The 23,085-nt window shown below is 51.5% G+C and overlaps 1 protein-coding gene across 6 annotated transcripts in view; it reads left to right on the plus strand.

Moving 5' to 3' along the window:
* Window positions 1-23,085, plus strand: part of Atp9a (ATPase phospholipid transporting 9A (putative)) — a 94,884-nt gene that overhangs the window by 41,197 nt on the left and 30,602 nt on the right. For all 6 annotated transcript variants that reach the window (XM_051185703.1, XM_051185692.1, XM_051185697.1 and 3 more), the window contains exons 6-14: window positions 597-648; window positions 2,744-2,838; window positions 9,105-9,185; window positions 10,221-10,296; window positions 14,789-14,865; window positions 16,115-16,275; window positions 16,618-16,760; window positions 17,200-17,312; window positions 21,936-22,148. In XM_051185703.1, the coding sequence (XP_051041660.1) occupies window positions 597-648; window positions 2,744-2,838; window positions 9,105-9,185; window positions 10,221-10,296; window positions 14,789-14,865; window positions 16,115-16,275; window positions 16,618-16,760; window positions 17,200-17,312; window positions 21,936-22,148 (1,011 nt within the window). The remainder of the gene's footprint in view (window positions 1-596; window positions 649-2,743; window positions 2,839-9,104; window positions 9,186-10,220; window positions 10,297-14,788; window positions 14,866-16,114; window positions 16,276-16,617; window positions 16,761-17,199; window positions 17,313-21,935; window positions 22,149-23,085) is intronic.

A 23,085-nucleotide genomic window follows, 5' to 3' on the forward strand; every position in this document is an offset into this window, starting at 1 on the left:
GAGGGGATGGGCTAGCTAGTAAAGTGCTTGCCACACAAGAATGAGGATCCAAGTTTGGTCCCCTCCATTCATGTAAAAAGTGGGGAGGGGGAGAGGAGGGGGCGGAGGCAGAAGCAGGTAGATCCTGGGGCTCTGGCCAGTAATGGGAACCTACTTGGCAAGTTTTAGGCCAATGATTGATCCTGTCTCAAAAAAGCAAGGACCTCTGTCCTCCACGAAAACATATGCACATTGCAAATGCACACATGCACTCTCATGTACACACGCAGGCATGTGCGTGCGCGCGTACACACACACACAGAGAGACAGAAGAAGAGACAAGCCCAGTGTGGAGGGGCAGAGGCAGTAGAGAGTGCTTGAGGGTCCTGTCTTCAGTGCCTGTAGCCGGGCGGGGGGCAGGGGTGAAGGTGAGGCTCCAGAAACCCGCATTCTCTTTCCCAGGTGGCTTGTTGGCAGGGTTAGTAGAGGGCTGGGAGTGTGGGAGACCCTGCAGATCCCAGACAAAGCAACCCTGTGCTTAGCTACAGTGCAGGCTTGAGGCGAAACCCAACCTGTGAGTGTTCACAGTAACGTCACAGCTTCATCTCATTTCCCAGAACCAGCGGGTCCCTGCTGACATGATCTTCCTGAGGACATCAGAGAAAAACGGTAAGCATCTGATGGACGGAGCGTGACCATTGGCCTTTCCAGTGATAATCTGGTACTGTTATCATTTGAAAATGTCTCTGTAGAGGGATCCTTCACAATTAAAAGAGTTTTAGTCATGTGGCTCTGGCTGTCCAGGAACTCACTCGGTAAACCAGATTAGCCTCGACCTCAAGAGATCAGCCTGTTTCTGTCTCCTGAGTGCTGGGGCTAAAGGCATGCACCATCAAGTATCACACATTTTAAATCCAGCATTTGGGAGGCTGAGGCAGGAAGGTTGCTGTGAGTTCAGGGCCTGACTGCATAAGAAGTTTCTGGCATTGGGAGACTCCATAGTGAGACCCTGTTTCAAACAAACAAAGAACCAAATAAAATAGCAAAACACAGAAAATTTGGGTGGTAACATGGCTCAACAGGGAAGGCATTCGCCTCCAAGCCTGGTAACCCGACCTCAGCCTCTGGGAGCCACATGGTGGAAGGAGAGAAGCAAGTCCTGCAGGTTGTCTTCCTTCCTCTGCCTCCTCACATGCCTATGCTGCGAGTAACACCCTTCCCATAAAACAAAGCAGAGATTTAATACATATTTAAGAAAGACCAGCACGCCGAGTGTTTTAATCTCAGCACGCAGGGGGCAGGGGCAGGCTGATCTCTGTGAGTTTGAGGCCAGTCTGGTCTAAAAAGAGAGTTCCAGATAGCCAGGAACTCAGAGAGACCCTGTATCAAAAGAAAAGGAAGGAAGGAAAGAAGGGAGGGAGGAAAGGAGGGAGGAAGGGAAGGAGGAAGAAAAACAGCATAGTAAAGCTGGCATGCTAATTCATGCCTGTAATTCCAGTACTCAGGAAGCTGAGGCAGGATTGCATGGAGTTGGAGGCCAACCTGGGCTCCATAGTGAGACCCTATGTTAACACACACACCCCTACCTACCTATGTGATTATCTGTGTTCTGCCTTAAAGCTTGCAAATCTTTTGAACTCCTGGGGATTTTCCTGTCTTAGCCTCCATTCTTGAAGTGTGAAGGCTGGGATAACAAAGAGCCTGCCCCACCACATCCCATTTTAAGTAGGTTCTGGGGATCTGAACTTGGCTCTTTCCAGCCCTAGTGCTCAGAAGTGTTAACTCTGCAGTGACTTGGACTCTCCCCCCTATCTGGTTCACTGTCACAGAGCTTATGACACAACTGAGGTATATGTGCCTAAAATGTGCAGGCCTGTCTTGTTCAGTGTCCCTTATGGGTCCAGAAGTGTCTTGGACTTGTGACTGTATGCCTGAAACAAAACTTTATTGTGTAGGGTTTTTCTTGTGGAATTACTATCTCTGAGAAGTTTTAGGGATGAGACTCAGTTTGAGAGTTTGCCCAGCATACTCAAGGACCTGGGTTCCATCCCCAGCTCTGCGTAAAGCATGGTGACACACCTGTCAACCCAGCCAGCACTCAGGAAGTGGAAGCAGGAGGATCGGACGTTCAGGGTCATCCTTGGCTGTTTAGTGAGTTCAGGGACATTCTGGGGTATTCGAGACTCTGTCTCTAAATCAATCATTAGTCAGTCAATCGCGTTGAATTTTGAAGCATGTGGGTTTGGGGGTTTTGTGTTAGTGGGGTCACCCTGCAGCAAGAGCAGGCCCTGGTATGGGTCTTTACAGCAGCCATGTCCTGAGCGCATGGTTCAGCTCTTTAGCCCGTGGAACACCCCTGGAGGGGGTGTGCTTACTGTCTCCGTTCCTACACGGGGAACCTGAGGCTCAGAGATACCAAACCAGTAAGTCTTGGATCCAAATCCATGTGGTCCTGAGAAGGGGTCTGGAAATACCTACACCCCTGCCTATGAGTGATCACAGGGGTGACCGTCCTGTGCTGGCCGCTGTCCCGTCACCCTGCTGGAGTGTCACATCAGGCTGCATGTCTCCTCTTTTTACGTAGCCCCACCATTGGGTGGTTGAGAATTTGAGTCCAGAGCTCGGGAAGGGGTGGGAAGTGGAGATACATTTTCTCTGTGAGTCACTGGCCGTTTCTTCAAGGCCCAGAGCAGGCACTGCCCAGAACTCCTGAGGTAAACACACTTAGATTACAGACATCAGACAGTGCCCAATCTCTCCACAGGGTCTTGTTTCTTGCGCACGGACCAGCTGGATGGAGAAACAGACTGGAAGCTTCGGCTGCCTGTGGCCTGCACACAGAGGCTCCCCACAGCTGCCGTGAGTAGCTTTTCTGAAAGAATTGTATGCTGACCACTAGGTCACAGCTTGGCTTTTTTTTTTTTTTTTTTTTTTTTTTTTTAAAGCTTTTGGGTACATATTATTTTATTAATCTTTTTTTTTTTTTTTTTTTTTTTTTAAGATTTCTTTATTATGTATACAGTGAGGGCACTTGATCTCATTATGGATGGTTGTGAGCCACCATGTGGTTGCTGGGAATTGAACTCAGCACCTCTGGAAAAGCAGCCAAGTGCTTTTAACCACTGAGCCATCTCTCTGGCCCCACAGCCTGGTTCTTGTACTCAGATGTTCTTGGAGGCCAGGGCAGGTGTGTGGGTGTGTGGGTGTGTGTGTGTGTGTGTGTGTGTGTGTGTGTGTGTGTGTGTGTGTGTGTGTGTGTGTGTGTGTGTGTGTGTGTGTGTGTGTGGTGGGAGGGGACTGGGGAACCTGAACTGTTTTGGGCCCACTCACCTGGTTGTCCCACCCCACCCCTATACGAGGAGAAAGTGCTTCTGAAGGTGACAGATTCCTGGGTTGTAAGGGAAGCCCTAACATGTGACCCTCCTGCTAAGAGTGTCTAGACAGTGGTTCTCAGCCTTCCTAACGCTGCCACCCTTTAATACAGCTCCTCATGCTGTGCTGACCCCAACCATACAGTTATTTTCATTGCTACTTCATAACTGTAACTTTGCTACTGTTACGAATCATAATATAAATACGTGATACGCAGGATTCCTGATATGCGACCTCTGTCATGATGACCGCAGGTGGCTAGAGGCTGCTCGTCATACTGAGATCCTGTTGTGCAGGGTGGTCTGAGTGAGAATGGCCCCCACAGGCTCATATACTCAATGCTAGTCACCAGGGAGCGGCTCTACTTGAGAGGGATCAGGAGGTGCGGCCTGGTTGGAGGAGGTGTGTCACTGGGGGTGGGCTTTGAGGGTTCAGTGCCCATGCCAGGCCCAGTGTCTCTTTCTTGGCCTCCGTGGATGGGGATGGTAGCTCTCAGCTGTCACTCCAGCACGCCACTATACTCTCACTGTGATGATAATGGACTGACCCTCTGAAACTGTAAGCCACCCCAATTAAATGCTTTCATTTTATGAGTTGCTTTGGCCCTAGTGTCTCTTCAGAGCAGTGACAGTGACTAAGACCACAGGCCTTGCCATTGTCCTCAGCCACGCGCACCGACTCTGCTCTGACCATGGTGGCCGCCCATCTGACCCCTGGCCCCTTGCTCAAGTGTGTGGCTGCCTTGGATTGTTCTTGTTCCTTCCTTTGGAGAGATGCTCTTTCTCAGGGGTCAACGCGGCAGGCCTGTCACATAGACTCTGTGAACAAGTGTCTCTTTAGCCCACAGGTGCCTGTATTGATTTTAGGTTTTGCCTGGTATTGATTTTTTTCCCTTTTATTTTCTTTGTTTGTGCCAAGGATTGAACCCAGAACCTTGGGTGCTAGGTTATTGTGTTACCACTGAGCCACAGCTCACATTTCTGGTTACCCTCACCTGCCATTCCCCGCTACCCACTTCCAGTAGCCGCTGGCTAGTGTATGCCCTGCTGTGCCTTACTGCACAGAGCCAGGTGGCCATAGGGCATAGCCCCATCCAGAGTCTGGCACAGCAGCTGGCGAAATTTATTTTCAATTTTTAGTTATTTAAGTGTATGTATGTATGTGTGTGTAGGTCCACATGCCACAGCACACGTATGGAAGTTACTGAACAAATTGTGGGAGTCAGTTCTCACTCTCCACTGAGTGGGTCCTAGGGATCAAACTCATTGTCAGGATTGGACGCAAGTGCCTTTACCTACTGAGCCATCTCACTGCCCCGTGCCAAGTACAATTTAAATGCCCACAGACCAGCTTTCCCAGAAGCAGTCTGCAACGGCTAAGTGGAACGCCGCCTTCCTGGGCTTGGAGTGGAGAACATGGGTGTGCAGGCGTGGGTGCTGTATCTCCGGGGCATCAGTGTGGTGATGAATGTGGTCCCCATACTCACAGCTGCTCTTAGACGAGACACCCCAGAGCAAGTTTCTGGCTGTGGTCCAGGAGCCCTGGCAGCTGCTCTGCTCCTGACAGAGTTCATCTGAGGATGGGCTCTGCTCTTATCTCAGGGGCCTGTGTTTCATTTCCTGGTAGGAGTTCCCCAGAGAAAGGACTCTGATCCTCAGGATGGCTGGGAGGTTTTGGTGCCTGAGTCGGAAGCGCATTTCTTCCATGGCCTCAGATCAGAAGAGCCTCCTGCTCTAATAGACACTTACTTTGCCCTTGCCTGGCCCAGGCCTGGGCTGAGGGCATTAAAAATAGATAAGATGCTGCTGGCTCTGCTGTCAGGGAGACAATAATTGCCTCACTGGGCCTGCAGGATCAAGAGGAGTGTTTTTGTTTTTTTGTTTTTCTTTCTTAAAGAGTGAAAGAATTCTATCAGGGACAAAGAAATCTACTGGGACAATCTTCCCTGGTAACCCATTAGTCCATTCTTGATTAAAAACAAACCGAGCTGTGTGGGAAACCATGAAAGGCAGTGAGAGGCCCGGATCCCCTACCCCTGCCCCAGACCATATCTTCCCTCCAGAGGAGATTCCATCAAGTAGGTGCTGATCTTGTCGATCTTTCCAGACCTTTCTCAGCACTATTAGAGATGTGTGACCTAGGATGGTGGGTGATAGTTTCTGGAGACAAGACCAGAACTTCCTGCCCCCCTGCCTCTCCCCAGGTCTGTGTGCAGGGAAATGTCTGGTGCCTTTTCTTATCAGTACAGGGTGCACAGTGCCTCCCAGGTGATGTGGGCCCCGCTCGAGGGGCAACCAGTGGCCTGCACTAGTTACCAGGCCCTTCCAGTTGCTGTTTGCCGGCCCCAGTCTGCTTGATGGCCTGAGTGATTGTGGAACTATTTACTTATTTACCTTTTTACTATGTTGAGACAGGATTGTAATTTGTAGCCCAGGCCAGCCTCAAACTCTTGACCCTTCTGCCTCGGCCTCCTGAATGCTGGGTGACAGTCTCAAATCATTCAGACTGTCGTGTAGATCATTAAAAATTCAAATTTTTTACATCTGTATAATCTTACAAGACTGTCACAAGGCATCCAGTTCCTTTATATGTGTGGGCTTGTGTGTGTGTGTGCGCGTGTGTAGTATAGGGGATTGCAGGCCCCTGAACATTCCAGGCAGCTCTGTCCATCTAGTTCTTTGTTTGTGACTCACCTATTAGAGATGTGTGACCTAGGATGGTGGGTGATAGTTTCTGGAGACAAGAACAGAACTTGTCATGTACTAGGTAAGCACTCAGCCACAGCTCTGTATCCCCAGTCCATCCTCGTCTTAAGGTAAGGTTTACTGGGCTGGGGTTGTGCTTGGGAGACTGCTCATCTGGCAGGCATGAAGTCTCAGGTTGATCCCCAGCAGCACAGAAGCTAGGCATGGTGGCATACACCTCAGTCTTAGCACTCAGGAGGTAGAGACCAAAGATCGGGAGTTGAAGGTCATCCTTGGCCTCAATAGTGAGCTGAGGGTCAGCCTGGGCTACATGAGGTCCTGTCTGTAAATACATAAGCAAACAAATATTTATTTGGTAAGAGAACCCTTGCTTCCCCTTTCCCTATAAGCTATTCATGTTCCCTTGAATTAGCAAGTGGGAGGGGAGTAGGGAGTCGGGTAACAACCCTGAGCGCTGGAGCATGCGCAGTGGCCTAGATCTGGCCTCCAGTACCACAAACACAGAACTTAACGTAGTAACTCCACAGGTCAGGCTGGGACTCTGGGGCAGCCACTGGCAGAAGCTGTGATTTTTAGGCAGCACAACCACTGTAGCCTGCTAGCAGCGGGAGGGCCTGTCGCCTCAGCCTGGCTCTCTGTGGGTGGAGCTCAGTCTCTTAGCCTCGGTTAAAGACTTGTTGAAATGGGGCCAGTGAGATGGCTCAGCAGGTAAAGGCATTTGCTGCCAAGCCTGGTGACCTGAGCTCAATCTCGGGGACCACATGGTGGGAAGAGAGAAATGTCCTCTGACGTTCACGTGCGTGCCTGACACATGTACACACACTCACAGAAGTGAATAAATAAAGTGTAAAAAAATAAAAAGGCAGAGGATGAGGAGAGGGAGAAGCTCTATTAGATGAATGTGTTCAAGGGGGAGCCATGCACAGTGACAGTTCCAGGGCCTCGGTCCCAGGAGAGGTGGTGTCCTTCAGAGGGTGGTGGCCTCCACTGTGAGGCAGATGTGGCACGCAGCCCTTTCTACGTTTTATTTTGCATGCTGTCCCTGGAGTTGCAGTGGTGGTACGGCCACATGGCAGGAAAGGAGGCCCAGGCCAAGTGCATAGTGACAGTGTGTGAGGGGGCTGGGATTTGGTCTCCCACTGAGTGTGCAAGGCCATAGCTACTACAGACACGGTTGCCAAGCAAGCAAGGCTTCAAGAGTGGCTTCTGGATGGTTGCTGAGTGCGTGAGGCTGCACCTGCGACTACTGGGTGATTGGCCGAGGCCAGGAGCTTGAGCTCTTGAAGCAGATCCTGTCACTCAGTAGTGAAAGCTTGAGAAAACGAATTGAAGATAAATTCATAGCACGCTGGTGAGAGAGCTCGTGGGAAAAGGTGCTTGCTGTCATTCTTTACATCCCTAGGACCTACAAAGGGGAAAGAAAGAATCAACTCTTCAGGGGGTCGTTGTGTGAGTGTGTATGTGTGTGTGTGTGTGTGTGTGTGTGCGTGAGTGTGTGTGTGAGAGAGAGAGAGAGAGCTCCCACCTGAACACACACACAGATTAAGAGAATAAATGTAGTAAGTTCCCCCTTCTCCCTATCCCATGGAGAGGCTCGCCCTGCTGTCCTTTCCAGTTGCCTGCCCCTCCCCCATAGCCTTTGTTTTAGAGCAGCACCTGACCTCTGTCCATGTGGCTTCGAACAGCTGTCTTCTCTGTGCTGCGGCTCTTCCACACCACTTGTTATTTTAATCCTACTTCTTGCTGGAAGTTGGTTTCTCATTTACCTGAAAAAGATTATATAATAAACATAACACAGAATTTACGTTGGGGGCTGGAAGGATGCATCAGCCATTGAGAATTCTTGCTGCTCTTCTGGCCCCTGCGGGCATGCACACACACACACACACACACACACACACACACTTCTAGCCCCTTCAGGCATGCACACATGTGTACACACACACTTCACACTTCTAGCCCCTGTGGGCATGCACACATGTGGTGTACTTCCTTTAAAATTTACCATAATAACCCATATAAAGGTACATTAGAGAGGGAGGAGAAATTGTGGTCAATATGTAACATAAACAGAAAAATTTAATTAAAAAATAAAAAGGGACATTAGACACATTCACATTATTGAAGAAATGTGACCAGTGTCCCATCTTCAGAACTCTTGGTCTGTCTTCTCTCCCCAGCCTTTGGCAGCCACCGCTTTCTGTCTCTGAGCACTCTAGGGGCCCTGTGTAACTGGAATCCATGTGTGTCTTTTGTGTGTGTGTGCTTGGCATAATGTTCTCAAGGTTCCCCTGTCTGTAGCTGTGGCAGGGTTGCTTCCTTGGAGTGGAGTAACATTCAACAGAGAGGATATATAGTTTTCTTCACCCACTCCTCTGTGATGGACTTGTGTGTGATGGACATCTGGGCTGCTTATTCCTCTCAGGCTTCCTGAGTAATGCACAGGGGTGAACATGCCTCTGTTTGAGTGCCTGCCTTTGATTATTTGGGTCATATGCCCAGAAATGGAGTTCCGGAAGCCTGTGGTAATTTTCTGTGGGATTCCTGGAGGAAGCACCGAGCTGTTCTCCACACCCAGCTGCTCTCCACACCCAGCTGCTCTCCACACCGACTGTACTGGTTTTCATACTCACAGGGTTCCATCCTTGCCAGCTCTTTTCTGCCTGTCTGCTGTTGCCATCCTAAGGGACATCAGGCTCTCCCGATTTCCTTTTCCGCCCTTCCCAGAACCCCACACAGGAGATACTTAGTGTCTTTTTGTTAAGTGGGAGCAACTGTTGCCATTGAGATGAGAAGTCAGGTGTGTAGGGGACTGAATCAGCCCCGGCCGCAGTGTAACTTGTGCTTGGTGGACGATGTTAGCAGGTGCCTGTCTACACAAGGGAGCCATGGGCTTTGTACAGGGCAGCACCCACACTTGCTTAAGGGAGGGTTCTCCCTCCTGTTGCTCTGTATTTGGAGGGTCTGTTTGGGAAATACAGTACTTTTACTTTTGAAATCTTGGTTGCGGGCTCCTGTTTTTAACGGGGTGTTTTCCCTCTGGAACAGGACCTCCTGCAGATCCGGTCTTACGTGTATGCCGAAGAGCCCAACATCGACATTCACAACTTCCTGGGGACTTTCACCAGGGTGAGTGGACCAGGGTCCAGTCCTAAGCGTGTGGAGCCTTGCTGGTGCCCAAGGCTGTACACTGCTGTGTCCGTCTGAGGTTCCTTACTGAAGCCCCACCTGCAGGCTGACAGATGGAATGTTCCTCCAGCTCTGCTTTAGTTCTGATGTTAACACAATCCCAGGGTCCTCTTTTGTCTTGCAGATGCTCTGTGCTGTGACAACCTCCAAACCCCTTCCCCCCCCCCCCCACTCAGGAGGGTGAGGCAGGAGGGCTGCTGCGAGGCCATGGCCAGCCTGTCCGTTCAGACGAACCAAAAACCACAAAGAAATCAAGCTTTGCGTGCCAGCTTTGAATTTCAGTTGTTTTCAGATCTTTTATAATAGAAAGTAAATGTATTATTTTTAGAAAATAAGATTAAAATTCACATAAGGAGCAGCAGATGAACAGCTTTTTGAGACAGGGTAGCCCCAGCTGGCCTGGAACCTTTGGTGTAGACCAGAGTGGCCTCAAACTCACAGAGATCCATGTTTTCTGCCTTCAGTGTGTGAGAAGAAAGGCACACAGCCAGCCTTGGTAAAAACTAATCTTAAAAGTGCATGAACCAATGTGTGTTAGCTCCCTGCAAAAAGCTGCTATTTTCTGGTGCTGGGAATCAAACCCAGTTCTTCCTGAGTCATACCCCCAACTACAAGATCCTGCCTTTTCTCTTTTGTTTTTTGAGGAAAGACCTCATCAGGAAGTACAGGGTAGTCTTGAACTTGTGATCCTCCTGCCTCAGCCTCTCAAGCACTGAGTTTACAAACCTGCATGCCACTGTGTCAGGCAAAACTGCCAATTAAGAGAGTGTGTGTGTGTTGTATTTGTGTGGTTCTAAAGATGAAACCCAGGGTCTTGTGTGTGTCGGGTAAGCCTCTATCATGTCCAACCCAAATCTGCTATTTTGTACAAAGTGTCTGAACATTGTCAGACTTCTGCGTCTTCCGGGGTCCTGGGCCTCATCCCCATGGGAAATGAGGGACTACTGTCAGTGCATGTGTGTTTGGTCTTTTCAGGAAGACAGTGACCCTCCAATCAGCGAGAGTCTGAGCATCGAGAACACACTGTGGGCTGGCACCGTCATAGCATCAGGTGAGACCTGGCCAAGGAACATGGGAGCGGTTTGAACGGGGAAGCCAGTCCTTCTGGAATAGAATTGTCACCTCTCAGGTCCAGCATCTCTGGGGACCTAAACTGACATCTGATTGTGACCCATGGGTCTTCTGCAGCATCCACGTTGGGAATGGTCCATAATCCCCATTCCCGTTGATGTCATAGTACCAGAAATTGAAGTGGCATGAATGTCCGGGTTGGAAGCCATGTCCGTGGGGAATGCAGGGACATAGGCAGGAGAGAGTATCAGGAAGGTTGAGATCACTAGAGGGAGGTGGCAATGGTGGCTTTGATATTGATTGCTGGGGTGACTCTGAGCAGAGGGGCTGTGAGCCCAGGCTGGACCAGAGCAGCAGGGATTTATACTGGCTGCATGGTGCAGGGTGTTGGGTGCTTCTGGATGTCACCCACCCTGTCACCTGCCCTCAGTGGAACCCAGACTGCAGTCACCATATCTTCAGGGAAGGGATCTGAACTGGGGAGGCGAGGGCTTGCACAGTGGGTCAACTCTGGGAGGTAGGGATTGCACAGTGGGTCAGAAGCACAGTTGGGAATGGAGCTCAGGTTGTCGTCCTGGAGTAGAAGGTAACAGTTGTGTGCAGTGCTACAGTGGAGTGGTGGACATGGTGTCTAATTATGTTGCATTATAATCCCAGGCAAAGGACTTCCTTTTTCCCTTCTCACCACCCCTCACCTGTTTCTCTAGCTTGATGTTTCTTGTGACTTCTGTAGCATAAAGACAGCTGAGGATCTGTGACTGGCAGTGAACACGCATGTGTGGCGGGCTCAGAGTGGGATGCAGAGATGAGCACATCTGGGGACAGGTGTCTCTTTCCTTTGCCACTGTCTTTGTGGTGATTGGTATTTGCATCAGAGTCTGCAGGGTCCTCAAAGTTTTCCTGAAGTGAGAGGATGGTTCCGAGGAGTGAGGGGCCTCCCAGGGCCTCCTAGGCCTGGCCACATGCCTGGGGCCTGCAGCACCGTGTGTACCGCGCAGGGCATGCAGCAGCCCGTGCCCACCCTGCGTGCCCAGCCCCTGCAGCTCTGCAGTGCCCCTGTTTCCGAGTTCTCTGCTTTTAGGCCATTGGCGGGCGGATAATTGTGTTTGTGAGACTTCTGTGCTTTGATGGTTGACCTGAAAAGTAAGAGTCTCTTTCCTTTTTGATTTTTATTATGTGGATGTGTAAGCACGTGCCTTTGAAGTCCAAAAGAGGGCATCAGTCCCCTGGACCTTGGGTGACAGGCTGCAGTGAGCCATCAGGTGTGGGTGCTGGGAACAGAACTTGCATCCTCTCCAAGAGGAGCGGCCTTAATCACTGACTGACTTTCACTCCTAACAACCTCAGCTCTCAGAGGGAGGCTACAGTAGGAGGGTCATCAGCTCAGGCCTAGCCTGGGCTACAGTGAAACCCTCTGTTTAAAATTAAACAAAAACAAGGCCAGGCCCAGCACTGGAGGAAGAGGCAGGGAGAGCTCTGTGAATTCTAGGCCAGCCTGGTCTACATTCTAGGACAGCCAGGGATATGCAGAGAGACCCTGTCTGACTCCCTGGGACTGGGAACCACACGGGAGCCACCATGTTGGTGGGAATTGAGTTGGGTCCTTTGCAAGTCCAGCAGGCACCACGTTGGTCTTTTCCCCTGCGGGTCCTGGATTCAGCTCAGGTTGACAGTGTGGCGGTGCCTTCCCCTCTGAGCCATCTCACCCACCTCTCTGTAGGCCCTTTAAGCTTCTGTTCTGCACCACACTCTGTTGCTTGGAGACTGTCAGTGTCTGAGACTTTGATACAGTAGGCACTTCACAGACTCTGCTACCATTCTCCTGTTCCTGTTTCACAACATGAAACAAAGACATTCAGTGGACCACGCAACCGATTATCAGAGTAGGCAAGCTTCTTGCTTGGGGTCACACAGCCTGAGAGCGCCATCTCCCGGGAAGAGTGTAGGTAGCTGGAATCTTGCAGATGGTACAGATTTCGAGCGGTTCATGTTCCTTGTAGAAGCCACCTCCTGATGCTGGTCAGTCCACTGTTACCCAGTGCAAGTTTAAAGAATGAGAAAGCTCTAGGTCTGGAGAGATGCATCAGAGGCTGAGAGCTGTTCTTCCAGAGGTTCTGAGTTCAATTCTCAGCAACCACATAGTGGCTCACAACCATCTACAGTGAGATCAGGCATCCAGGCATACACGCAGACAGAACCCTGCATACATAATAACAATAACAGTAACAACAACAACAACAATAATAATAAAAATAAAAGAATAAGAAAGCTTGCCAGGCTGCACTGAAGGTCAGCTGCCTTAGCCAGCATCCATCTGGAGAGGATGCGGTTGCCATGACAATCCAGTATATGCTGCTGGGCAGTGGAAGTGGAAGGTGTTGGGGGAGCCTCTCAGCATCTGTGCTGGCCTGCGTGCTTCAGGGCCCCAAGTTCTGGCTGGTTGCTCTTCTCAGCTAGTTTTGTGGGTTGTTCCTTGAGTGTGTGGTGTGGTCTTGTCCTGCTGCATGAGCAGCATACATTGACTCATGGACACTGCCGTGTGACTGATAACGTCCATCTGGCCTACAGCCTGGCTCATGCGCTCTGACCCCTGCTGAGCTATGGTGAATAACCCTGGGCGCTCCCTTAGAGGCTCAGCTTGTGTCTGGCTAGGTGGAATAGAGGCTTACAAAATAACCCAGCAGCCAGGCAGGATGGCTCCCTTCTAGGAGCTCAGTGGAGCGTGGTGGGGGTGGGGTGGGGGTGGGGTGGGGAGGTGCCAGCTGCAGGGAGAGTGAAGAGCAGGAAGAAAATATGAGGACAGAGAAAGAGGTCAGAAACCGGATGGGCTGCGGGGCGCTTGCATGAGTGGGCTGTGCTAAACAGCTGCGGTGGCCATGGACTTAGTGCAGGGGTGTGGCTCTGTCAGTGGTGCACTTGCCTAGCAAGCGCGAAAGCCTGGGCTTCGTCCCCAGCATCACAAACATCAGATGTGGTAGTGCAGGCCTATGGGCCCAGCAGTCAGAACGTAGAGGAAGATGAGGAGTTCAGTGTCATCCTTAGCTGTGTAGCGAGTTTGAGGTCTACATGAGACCTTGTCCCAGAAACTCTTTAAAAGGTGGCAGCTACCTAAATCCTGAGGGCAGCCTGTGGACCAGGTGTGTACACTGCAGTGGCCTTCAGAGTGCCCCTCTTCCCTGGCTAGCAGCCACACAGAACACGAAGCTGGTTCAAGTGTCTGAGAACAGAGTTTTGGTGTCAAGACAGCAGAAGCATTGGGGGCTTCGGGCCACTTTGGTGACACCGTGTGGCTGGGCTGACGTGAGGCATGCGCCCTTTGGGAGCCTTTCCTTTTTACCACCCTTTCCCCTGGGCGTGGGGGTCCAGGCAGGACTGCATTGTGTGGGGGAGGAGGAGGGGCACATGGCCATCTCCATTTAGCCCAGACTGGGGTCCTGCTGTCTAACCACCTGCTCCAGCCACAGGGTGAGGGTGGGTGCCCTCACTCCCCAAAGCCCGCCATCTGCTGAGTACCGTGCCAGAGCACTGCCATCTGTGAGCTAGCCCAGCCTCATTGTGTGTTCACTGCAGGCGTGGCCAAGCACTTTAGCCTCGGGCCTTTGTCCCAGAGCAGCCCTGCCGTGGCGGGCCCTCCTCACAGATGTCTTTAGACCCCTTTGCAGTGGAGGTCCTGAGTGGGGGTGGGGAGGGCAGGGAGGGTAGGAGCTTGTCTCTCTCAGCAGGGAACACGATGCTCATTTTCAGATTTCCCCAGCAGGGCCAGCCTCGCCTCATCTTCCACTTTCACCTGAGGGCACTCAGCCAACACGGTGCACCGCCCACCTCTCTACCACACCCTTCATCTGCTGGGTTTCCTCGCAGCATCCTCCACTCGGCTTGATGGAGATGGTTCTTGGCCTCCTTATCACCTGGCTCCCTGCACTGGGCATTTTCAGACACTGGGAAAGGGAGTTACAACTTTGACAGTACTGTTAAATCCATCAAAACAGATGGTACCTCTTTACAAGCTAGCCACCAACGTGTGCAACCGGGTTGTTTTTGCTCTTTCTGGTCGACACCAGATGATGTCGGCCTTCCAAATCATTGTCAGTGGAGGGAAAATTGCTTTTGACAGTTCGCTTGGTTGAGTATTTTTCTACACATCTTGCTGTTTGCATTTCTTCTGTAAACTGTTTTCTCTTAGTGAGGCCTTCACTCCATGTGCCTGAAGGATAGAGGAGGGAAGTTCTGAGGAGGTGTTTCCTTCAGACGGCCAGGTTAGGTAGACTTGCAGAAAACAGTTGCACAGGGAGATGGGCCAGGGACAGAAGGGAGGCAGACTGGAAGGATCTGGGTATTTCTGGATGCTTGTAAGGCTAGTGGCACAGGAGACAAGCTCCTACCCCCTACCCACAACTCTCCCCCCCTCCGTCCCTCTGTCCCTCCCTCCGTCCCTCCCTCCATGCTCATTTGGATGTGGTTTCTTGTTGCAGGCACTGTTGTAGGTGTTGTTCTTTACACGGGCAGAGAACTGCGGAGTGTGATGAATACTTCCGATCCCAGGAGTAAGGTATGTGAGACTCCCGCTCTCGTGGATCTGAATTGATGATGGACATTGGTGGTGAGAGATGGGGTTCTAAATCTGCCTTGCATCAGCTGCTTGTCAGGTGTGTGTGTGTGCATGTGTGTATATGTGTGTGTGTGCATGTGTGTGTGTGAGAGAGAGAGCGAGAGAGAGACAAGGAAAGTGAGAGAGATAAAGAGCACGTGTGTGAGAGTGTGTGTGTGAGAGTGAGTGTGTGTGTGAGAGCAAATGTGTGTGTGAGAGCGAATGTGTGTGTGAGAGAGAGCACGTGTGTGAGGTGAGTGTGTGTGCGCGTGTGTGAGCGAGAGTGTGTGTATGTGTGCGTGAGTGTGCGCGTGTGCAGCCACAGCAGGCGTATATCCCATCCACATTTCACCTCATTTCCTTCTTGCACACCATGACCCTCCCAGCCCCCTTCCATCTCCATCTTTTCAGTCAGAATGTTGCAATCTGGGTGTGGTACTACATACCCACCCCCCCAGTGTTGCCAAGGTGGAGACAGGCAGATTGGGAGTTTAGGGCTATCCTTGGCTACAGAGAGAGTTCAAGGCCAGCCTATGTTTCCAGAGGCAGGGTTCTGTTTATAAAGCGAAAGGAAAGAGAACACTGTGAATAGCATGGTGTATGCTGCTTCCTAGGCTTGAGTCACGTTCACCCAGCACTGACCTTATCCTTACAGCTGTTGCTAACTTGAAGTTCAAGCCTTTTTCTGTGACATTACAGGTTCGGTGTCCTTATTGCATTTTGAGTCACATGAAAATACAGAAGTTTGGTGTTGCTTGGCTGGAATCCTAGGCATTGTGCGTGTTGGACCAGTACTCTAGAACTGAGCCATACCCCAGCCCCCAAGGTGAAGGTGTTGAGTGGTTGTTGTGTACAGTGGCACGTGGAAGTCAGCCACCCCCTGCCCGGCTGCGGAGGGGTTGCTGTGGCGCTGAGAGGGTACAGCTGAGCACGGCCTCAGTGTGGCGTGGTCGGGCTCGTACAGGGGCCACTGGCTCTGTGTTTCTGAGTCTGAATCGTAAGTGGAGACATTGACGACGAGGTATCTCAGAGGGCCCCGAGGTCTGCAGGACCTCGGCTGTAGCTCTCACTCTTAGAGTATAGGTGTGATGGCTGCACCTTCTACTACCTCCAGCCTCACTGGGCTGGGGCCAGGGTGCAGGTGTGGAGACCTCTTTCCATCCAGGCTGTGGGCTGCACCCCGATCCTCTGCACTCTGCTTCGTCCCCAGATTGGCCTGTTTGACCTGGAGGTGAACTGCCTCACCAAGATCCTCTTCGGTGCGCTGGTGGTGGTGTCGCTGGTCATGGTGGCCCTGCAGCACTTTGCTGGCCGATGGTACCTACAGATCATCCGCTTTCTGCTCCTGTTTTCCAACATCATTCCCATCAGGTGAGCTGGGGCAGGGTCAGCTGTCAGTGTGCCGTTCCCATCTAGTGAGCTGGGGACCGTGTCAGCGTGCAAGAGTCTCTCTCTCTCACTCTGCCGCCATTACAGCTCTGTGGTAGGCCGCTTCTCCTGGCGTAGGCGAGGCCCTGGGCACCTTTCTCCCTCACCTGTCCCGCTTGTTCAAGGACCAGTAATTAAAAATGAAAAGCTTTCCTTCCTGTACTCTGAGCCCGTGCAGACTAGCTGTGTGGCCTGTGATGTGTCCTGCTTCTGGGTGCACAGTACACGTGTGTAGTCTGTGTGGTTTATAATGCCTTGGTAACCCTTTCTCTGTTTCCTACCTAGCTTGCGTGTGAACTTGGACATGGGCAAGATTGTGTACAGCTGGGTCATACGAAGGGATTCAAAAATCCCCGGGACCGTAGTTCGTTCCAGCACAATCCCTGAACAGCTAGGGAGGATTTCATACTTGCTCACCGATAAGACAGGTGAACACCCCTGCAGGGGCATGGGGTGGGGTGGGGTGGGGTGGGGTGGGGGGGTGAGGGGGTGGGGCTCCAGCAGCTCCTGGTCCTCTCTGTCTGGGCTGGGGAGGTGGTGGCAGCTGCTTCCCTCCCTCACTGTTGGATGAAGAGGGAGCGTTTGGTGACAGAGCCGATGTCAGCAGACACTTTGTGGGACTGCTGACATGCAAAGAATGCTCCTCGGTTCCTTCCCGCGCCAGCCGTGTGGGACAGGGTTCCCAGGGCACCGAGCAGAGGGCAAAGGTCTGTCAGAGGCACAGAGCGGCCTGAGCGGGTTGACCCAGGCGGTCTTTGAGAAGAGCGGCTCCCTCCCCAGTTCCTTCTGTCAGGGAAGCACCGAGGCCAGCGTGGGAGGCTGACTCAGGGGATGGGAGGGACGCTCGCGTCTATCTCCGTGTTCCAGGGACCCTGACCCAGAATGAGATGGTGTTCAAGCGGCTGCACCTGGGCACGGTGGCCTATGGCCTCGACTCCATGGACGAAGTGCAGAGTCACATCTTCAGTGTCTACACCCAGGTAACGCCTTGCTTGCCACAGGTCGCCCCCTGGCTGGGCATATTAATGAATCGTTTTTAGCCCGGGCTGACCACAAATTCATTCACTACGTAGCCATGGCTGACCTTGAATTCCTGATCCCCCACCTCTACTTTCTGAATGTTGGCATTAAAGGCCTGTACCACCACATCTGGCTTATGTTACGCTGGGGAATCAAACTCTGGGCAAGTACTCTGCCAACCTAGCTATAACCTCAGATCTCCTGAACACACATGCGCGCACACGCACACACACGCACACACACGCACACGCACACACACACCAAAAAATAGTCTGTGCTTTCTCTGGCCTTTCATTTATTTATTTATTTATTTGAGACAAGGACTCACTATGATGTAGCTCTGACTATTCTGGAGCTCACTGGAACCACACTGACTTCGAACACACAGAGTACCTCCCTCTCTAGTGCTGGTATCAAAGCCATGTGCCACCACCGCCCTGCCCACTTGGATTTTTAAATAACTACTGAGACATACTTTATACACCACAAAATTTCGGTAAACTTACAAGTCATCAGAACTGGCTGACTGCATATCTCTTGTTCTAGCAGGGGCTTGCCTTGTTTTGTTTTAACTGTTGAGGAAGGTACCACTGTGTCCTTCGGATGCCTGGAACTCACTGTGTAGCCCAGGCAAGCCTTGAACTTGCTTTGATCTCCTGCCTCTGCCTCCTTATGTTGCTTTTTTGTTTTGTTTGTTTGTTTTGTTTTTTATGTTCACCCACTGAATCGTTTCCTCGGAGTCCTTAGTCTTCAAGGGTGTCTTTTGCAGTCCCAACCCATATAATGTGGGTCAGGGCTGGAACAGGTGAACCTGGTGGCCCCACAGGCCAGAGCAACCACCATGAGCACTGCTGGACAAGGCGAGGCTTGTCCTTGCCCTGCCTGCTTGCTCTCAAGAGCTATGGTGTGTAATCTGTAGGCCCCCAGGCAGCGTTGGCAAGATGACACACAGGGCACAGGGAGACATTCCACCTCCCAGACTCACACAGCCCTGACCTTTCCCCTAAGAATTGTGAGCTTGACCCGAGAACCTCTGGGGAATATATCAGACTGGCGTTTGTCAGTTTGTCAGGTGTGGTCCTTGACACATCCTGGAGAAGGAGCCAGAATCCTGCCTTTGTTTATCTTCTGTGTGTCCAAGTGCACACCGGGGTTTATGAGTGCCCAGGTGAGCAGTGTAGAGTGTGATCGTTAACTAAAGTGTCCTCATAAGGAGAACAGTGGTCTCAAACATTCTGGAAGGGAAACTAGATTATTAATACAAGGCCAAGCAAACAGTAAGAGAATGACCAGCTCATTCTGAGGTAAAGCTCCTGCCAGGACAGGGGGTAGCAGGAAGTGCCCCTGGCTGGATGGTTAATCATCTAACCCTTTGACAGTTTTATTCATTTATATTTTTGTGTGAGGGTGTATACATAGAAGTCACGGGTAATATGCAGGGGTCAGTTCAGTTCTCTCTGGCTACCATGTGAGTTTTAGGGATCAAACTAAGGTTGGCAGGCTTGGCCACCCTACCTTTTCCCACTGAGCCATCTCGCCAGCCCATCCAACCTTTTAAAATACATATATTTTAAACACACGCAGAAACGGGTACACGCACGGAGGCGTGTACGCGGGCATGAACTCTGCCTTTCCCCTCCCTTAGGACAACCAGGACCAGGGAGTTTTCCCCGGGGTGAAAACAAACCCTCGCTCTTCTCTGTGGGCGCTGCACCTGGTTTTGCTTTTCCCTTGGTGTTTTTTAAGTAAGAAGGTGCCTGGGTTAAAGGGTCTGTGGGGCGGAAGTTGATAGAGATGAACATGGTGTCAGGTGAGTGAAGGTCTTCCGTATGGGAGTGTACGGCCGGCACAGGCCTGGCACCATGGTCACCATCAGAGGCGCTCTGCCTCTGTCTGTCTCTGTCTCTCTCTGTTTTACACACACACACACACACACACACACACACACACACACACACACACACACACACACACACACGGTCTCATGTGCAAGCTGGTGATGGCTCAGGCTGCTAACGGTGCTTGCCGCCAAGTCTGATAACCTGAGTTCCATCCCAGGGATCCACGAGGTAGGAGAGAACCACACAAGTTGTTTTCTGACCCCCACATACATACTGTGGTATGTAGACGCATGCCTCCTTTCTCCAGAAAATAACTGAAAATAATAGTAGTAACTTTTAGCTGGGAATAACCTTGAACTTGTGACCCTCTGCCTCTGCCTCCTGAGTGCTGGGATGGCAGATGTACACACCTGGTCTCCGTGGTACTGGGGATCGATCCCAGGACTTCATGTGAGCTAGGCAGGTGCTCTACCAGCCAAGTCGTCGTGTCGTCTCCCCGACCCCCGCTTGCAGGATTGAACAGTTGAAAGAGGTAGTCTCGGAATTCATTTCCTCTCGACCCTGAGACAGCAGCACATCAGAGGAGTGGGGGAGATGTTGTGGGGTGGGGGTGACTTGTGGGTCCTGTCCCTGGTGACCCTGACCTGCTGCCGTCCCACCTTCTCATTGCCTGGGGGGGTGGCTTCCCTGGTTGGAGAATGTGGCCTTTGTGGGACTCCAGCTGGCCTGGCTCTCTCGGCCGGGCTGGGAAGGTGTTTCTCCCAGAGCACAAACCCCCACAGCTGTCAGTGGCCCCCGCCCCAGATCCTAGCGGAAGTGTTGGCCCCGTGCACGTGGAACCCCGTTTGCTCTCTCAGTCTTACCATGCTGACCGAGCTAGCCTGGCACCCTGAAACCTGGTAAGGTCCCCCTCTGGAAGTTGTCCCTGGAGGTGCTCTGCTCAGCATCGCTCCTCAGCCTGTGGCTACTCACACTCTCCCGTCCCAGCAATTGCCGTGCGGAGGCTTCGCTGTTGACCCCGGTCTTAAATAATGATTCAGTCCAGCTGCTGACCGGTGTGGGCAAAAAATGAAAACGTGTCCTGGCGGCGCCACCACGCACATCGAATAGAACGTAAATTACAGGCCACTAGAAAGTGTCATCTCTCCAGCAGCAGGAACGCCTCTTAAACCTCAGCCCGCCATATAATTTCAAAGTTAAAAATCTTCATAATTAAAAGCATTTGACTAATGAGCCGTCGAAGTCGGGGTTCTGATCCCTCACTCTAATTATTGTTACCATGTTGTGCCCTTTGACCTGGAAGTGCAGCTTGTGTGCTCTTGACACCAGAGGTTAACAGAGCAGGAAGCCAGAGCCCTGTGTGTCCCCACAGTGACTAGAATAATTTAGTAATTGTTTAATTACCCAAGGAGCTTAATGCCACTACTAAAAATAGTATTAAAATTTAATGAGTGTCATTTTCTTGTTTCTCGGGCCATCTGTTCTCTGTTTGGGCTACCCATGTGTCATAGGTGTTAAGTATCGTGCGTGGCTTTTCTCCTCCCTGGTGTACACACTTTCAATGGAGTACGGGGTCTAGGAACACTCCATAAACCATCTCTAGCTCCCTGCCCAGCTGGGGCAGCACCCTCTGTCCAAACAGTGGCTCCCAGCTCCTGCTCAGCTCCAGGGACTTCATATCTATTTGTTTACAACCCCCTCTGTGTGTGCGCACATGTGACAGGGCACACGTGTAACATTCAGGAGCCCTCCTCTGCTCTCTGTGGCTCCTGGGATCAAGCCTGATTTGTCAGGCTTGGTGTCAAGTGCCTTAACCCACTGAGCCATCTTGTCAGGTTTAATATTTATTTTTCTTAGAAACGGAGGAAAAACACATTGAGAAAGAATTGCTTGCTTATTGTTTGCATACTGAGGTTGGGTCTCTCGTAGCTAAGGCTTGCCTCCTTGAACTTGTGACCCTCCGGTCTCTCCTTCTCCAGTGATGGGGTGGCGGGCGTGCCACGCTGTATTTTATGGAATCTGGGAATGGGATGCAGGGCTTTGTGATTTCGGGTGATGTTGTGCCACACCTCCAGGCGGAAGTGGATGCTCCGCTTAGCCACGGTCAGACAGCAGCAGCAGTTCTCCTGGGCAGTGCTCTGGCTGCTGGGAGTGCGCACTGGCAGCCTGTGCTCTTGGGGGGCCAGTGGGGAGAAAGTTGCCACATGAGCCAGCCAGGTTTAGGTAAGGAAGACATCAAGGCATAGCGGAGGGACAAGCCTGTGTTGCTGTGTGGGGGTGAGGGGCCGGGAAGGGTTAGGGGCTCCAGGGGCCTCTGAGTTTACCTTCAAATGGAGACCTGTGTGTGAGACCCAGCCAACCATTCTTGCAGGAATCCCGAGGGACTGGGATCCCAGGCAGTGTGAGTGGGTCTGGGAGGGAAGATGGAGTGGGAGGCTGGAGAGATGGGCAGTGGCCAATCCAATGGCCCTACTCTAAGGAAGAGGATTGGATTTTACTGAAGGCTGAGCCAAGGACCCATGTGGTGTGTGTGCGCGTTGACATCGGTGTCTCCTTTAATCACTTTCTACCTTGTTTTGTTTTGTTTTGTTTTCTGTTGGTGATTAACCCAGGTCCTTGAGCATGGATAAGCCAGGAGGCGTTCGTGCTGAACAGTAGGAAGAAAACACTAACCCCACTACCAAGACATGTTCAGACCCCCAGTCTTTTCTGCTCATCGCCTTTCATTTTCCTTTTCTTTAGCAATCCCAGGAGCCGCCAACTCAGAAGGGCCCCACGGTCACTACCAAGGTCCGAAGGACCATGAGCAGCCGTGTGCATGAGGCTGTGAAGGCCATTGCACTGTGCCACAACGTGACGCCTGTGTATGAGTCCAACGGCGTGACAGACCAGGCCGAGGCAGAGAAGCGGTTTGAGGACTCGTGCCGTGTGTACCAGGCTTCCAGCCCGGATGAGGTAACCCACCCTAGGGAGGGTGCAACTATACTGGCATTTCCAGACTTGAGCAAGGGTCAGACATGGTTCTGTGTGACCCTGACTGTCTACGTTCTAGACCTTACCTCCTCGATTCCCTCCCTTCTATCCACTAAACTTGGTGATTATAGAAACAGTTTTAGTTTTATCTCACATAGCCTAGGCCAGTGGCCTCAAAGTACCAGGGTTCTGTGGCTCACCGTGGCTGGAATATGGTACTGTTAAGCCTTTTCTGAGGTCATAGGTAAAGGGGTACCAGGATATCTCCATTCCAGACCTGTCTCTTTTCCTTTTTTGAGAAGACTTCGTCTCCCGGGGAAGACTTCCTTCTTAATGGTGTGGTGCTGTGGAGTAGCTCATACCAAAAGCTCTGGTCAGTCATGGTCACTGATCATCAAGCCAGGTGTTTTAGGAGTGAAATGTGGCCACTCCCCACTGGGGAGTGAGCTGGGGACCGTGTGTGAGTGGTGTGAGTAGACAGCGAGGCAGGGCTGAGCTAAGTACACATCATTTCTTCCTCGGCTTATCAGGGTTCTCTTTGAGGAATGGAATTGGGAACCTTCGGGGTTTGGGCTTTGAGAAAGGATGGTATTTTTTTCTTGGTAGTTAGTGACTGGTGACCTGGAGCATGTGTGGGTGTGTGATGACATTGGAGTTTTAGAGATACTGATGCTGGGTACAGTGTCTGCCTGCTGGCTGTGGGTTGTGCTTGGCCAGCTGTGGAGCAGCATTGGGCCCAGCTGGCCGATTACTCTCTGCTGAGCCTTGTGGTATCTGTTTTGGGGGTGGGGCTGTGTGTGTGTGTGTGTGTGTGTGTGTGTGTGTGTGTGTTTTCTGTGGTCTGGTCTCTCACAGATGCTGTGGTTTAGGGGATTCCCTGCATAGGAAAGATGCTTTATTTCATCATCATCTAATTGAG

The sequence above is a fragment of the Phodopus roborovskii genome, unplaced genomic scaffold (genome assembly GCF_943737965.1).
Source record: "Phodopus roborovskii unplaced genomic scaffold, PHOROB, whole genome shotgun sequence".
NCBI classification, from domain to species: domain Eukaryota; kingdom Metazoa; phylum Chordata; class Mammalia; order Rodentia; family Cricetidae; genus Phodopus; species Phodopus roborovskii.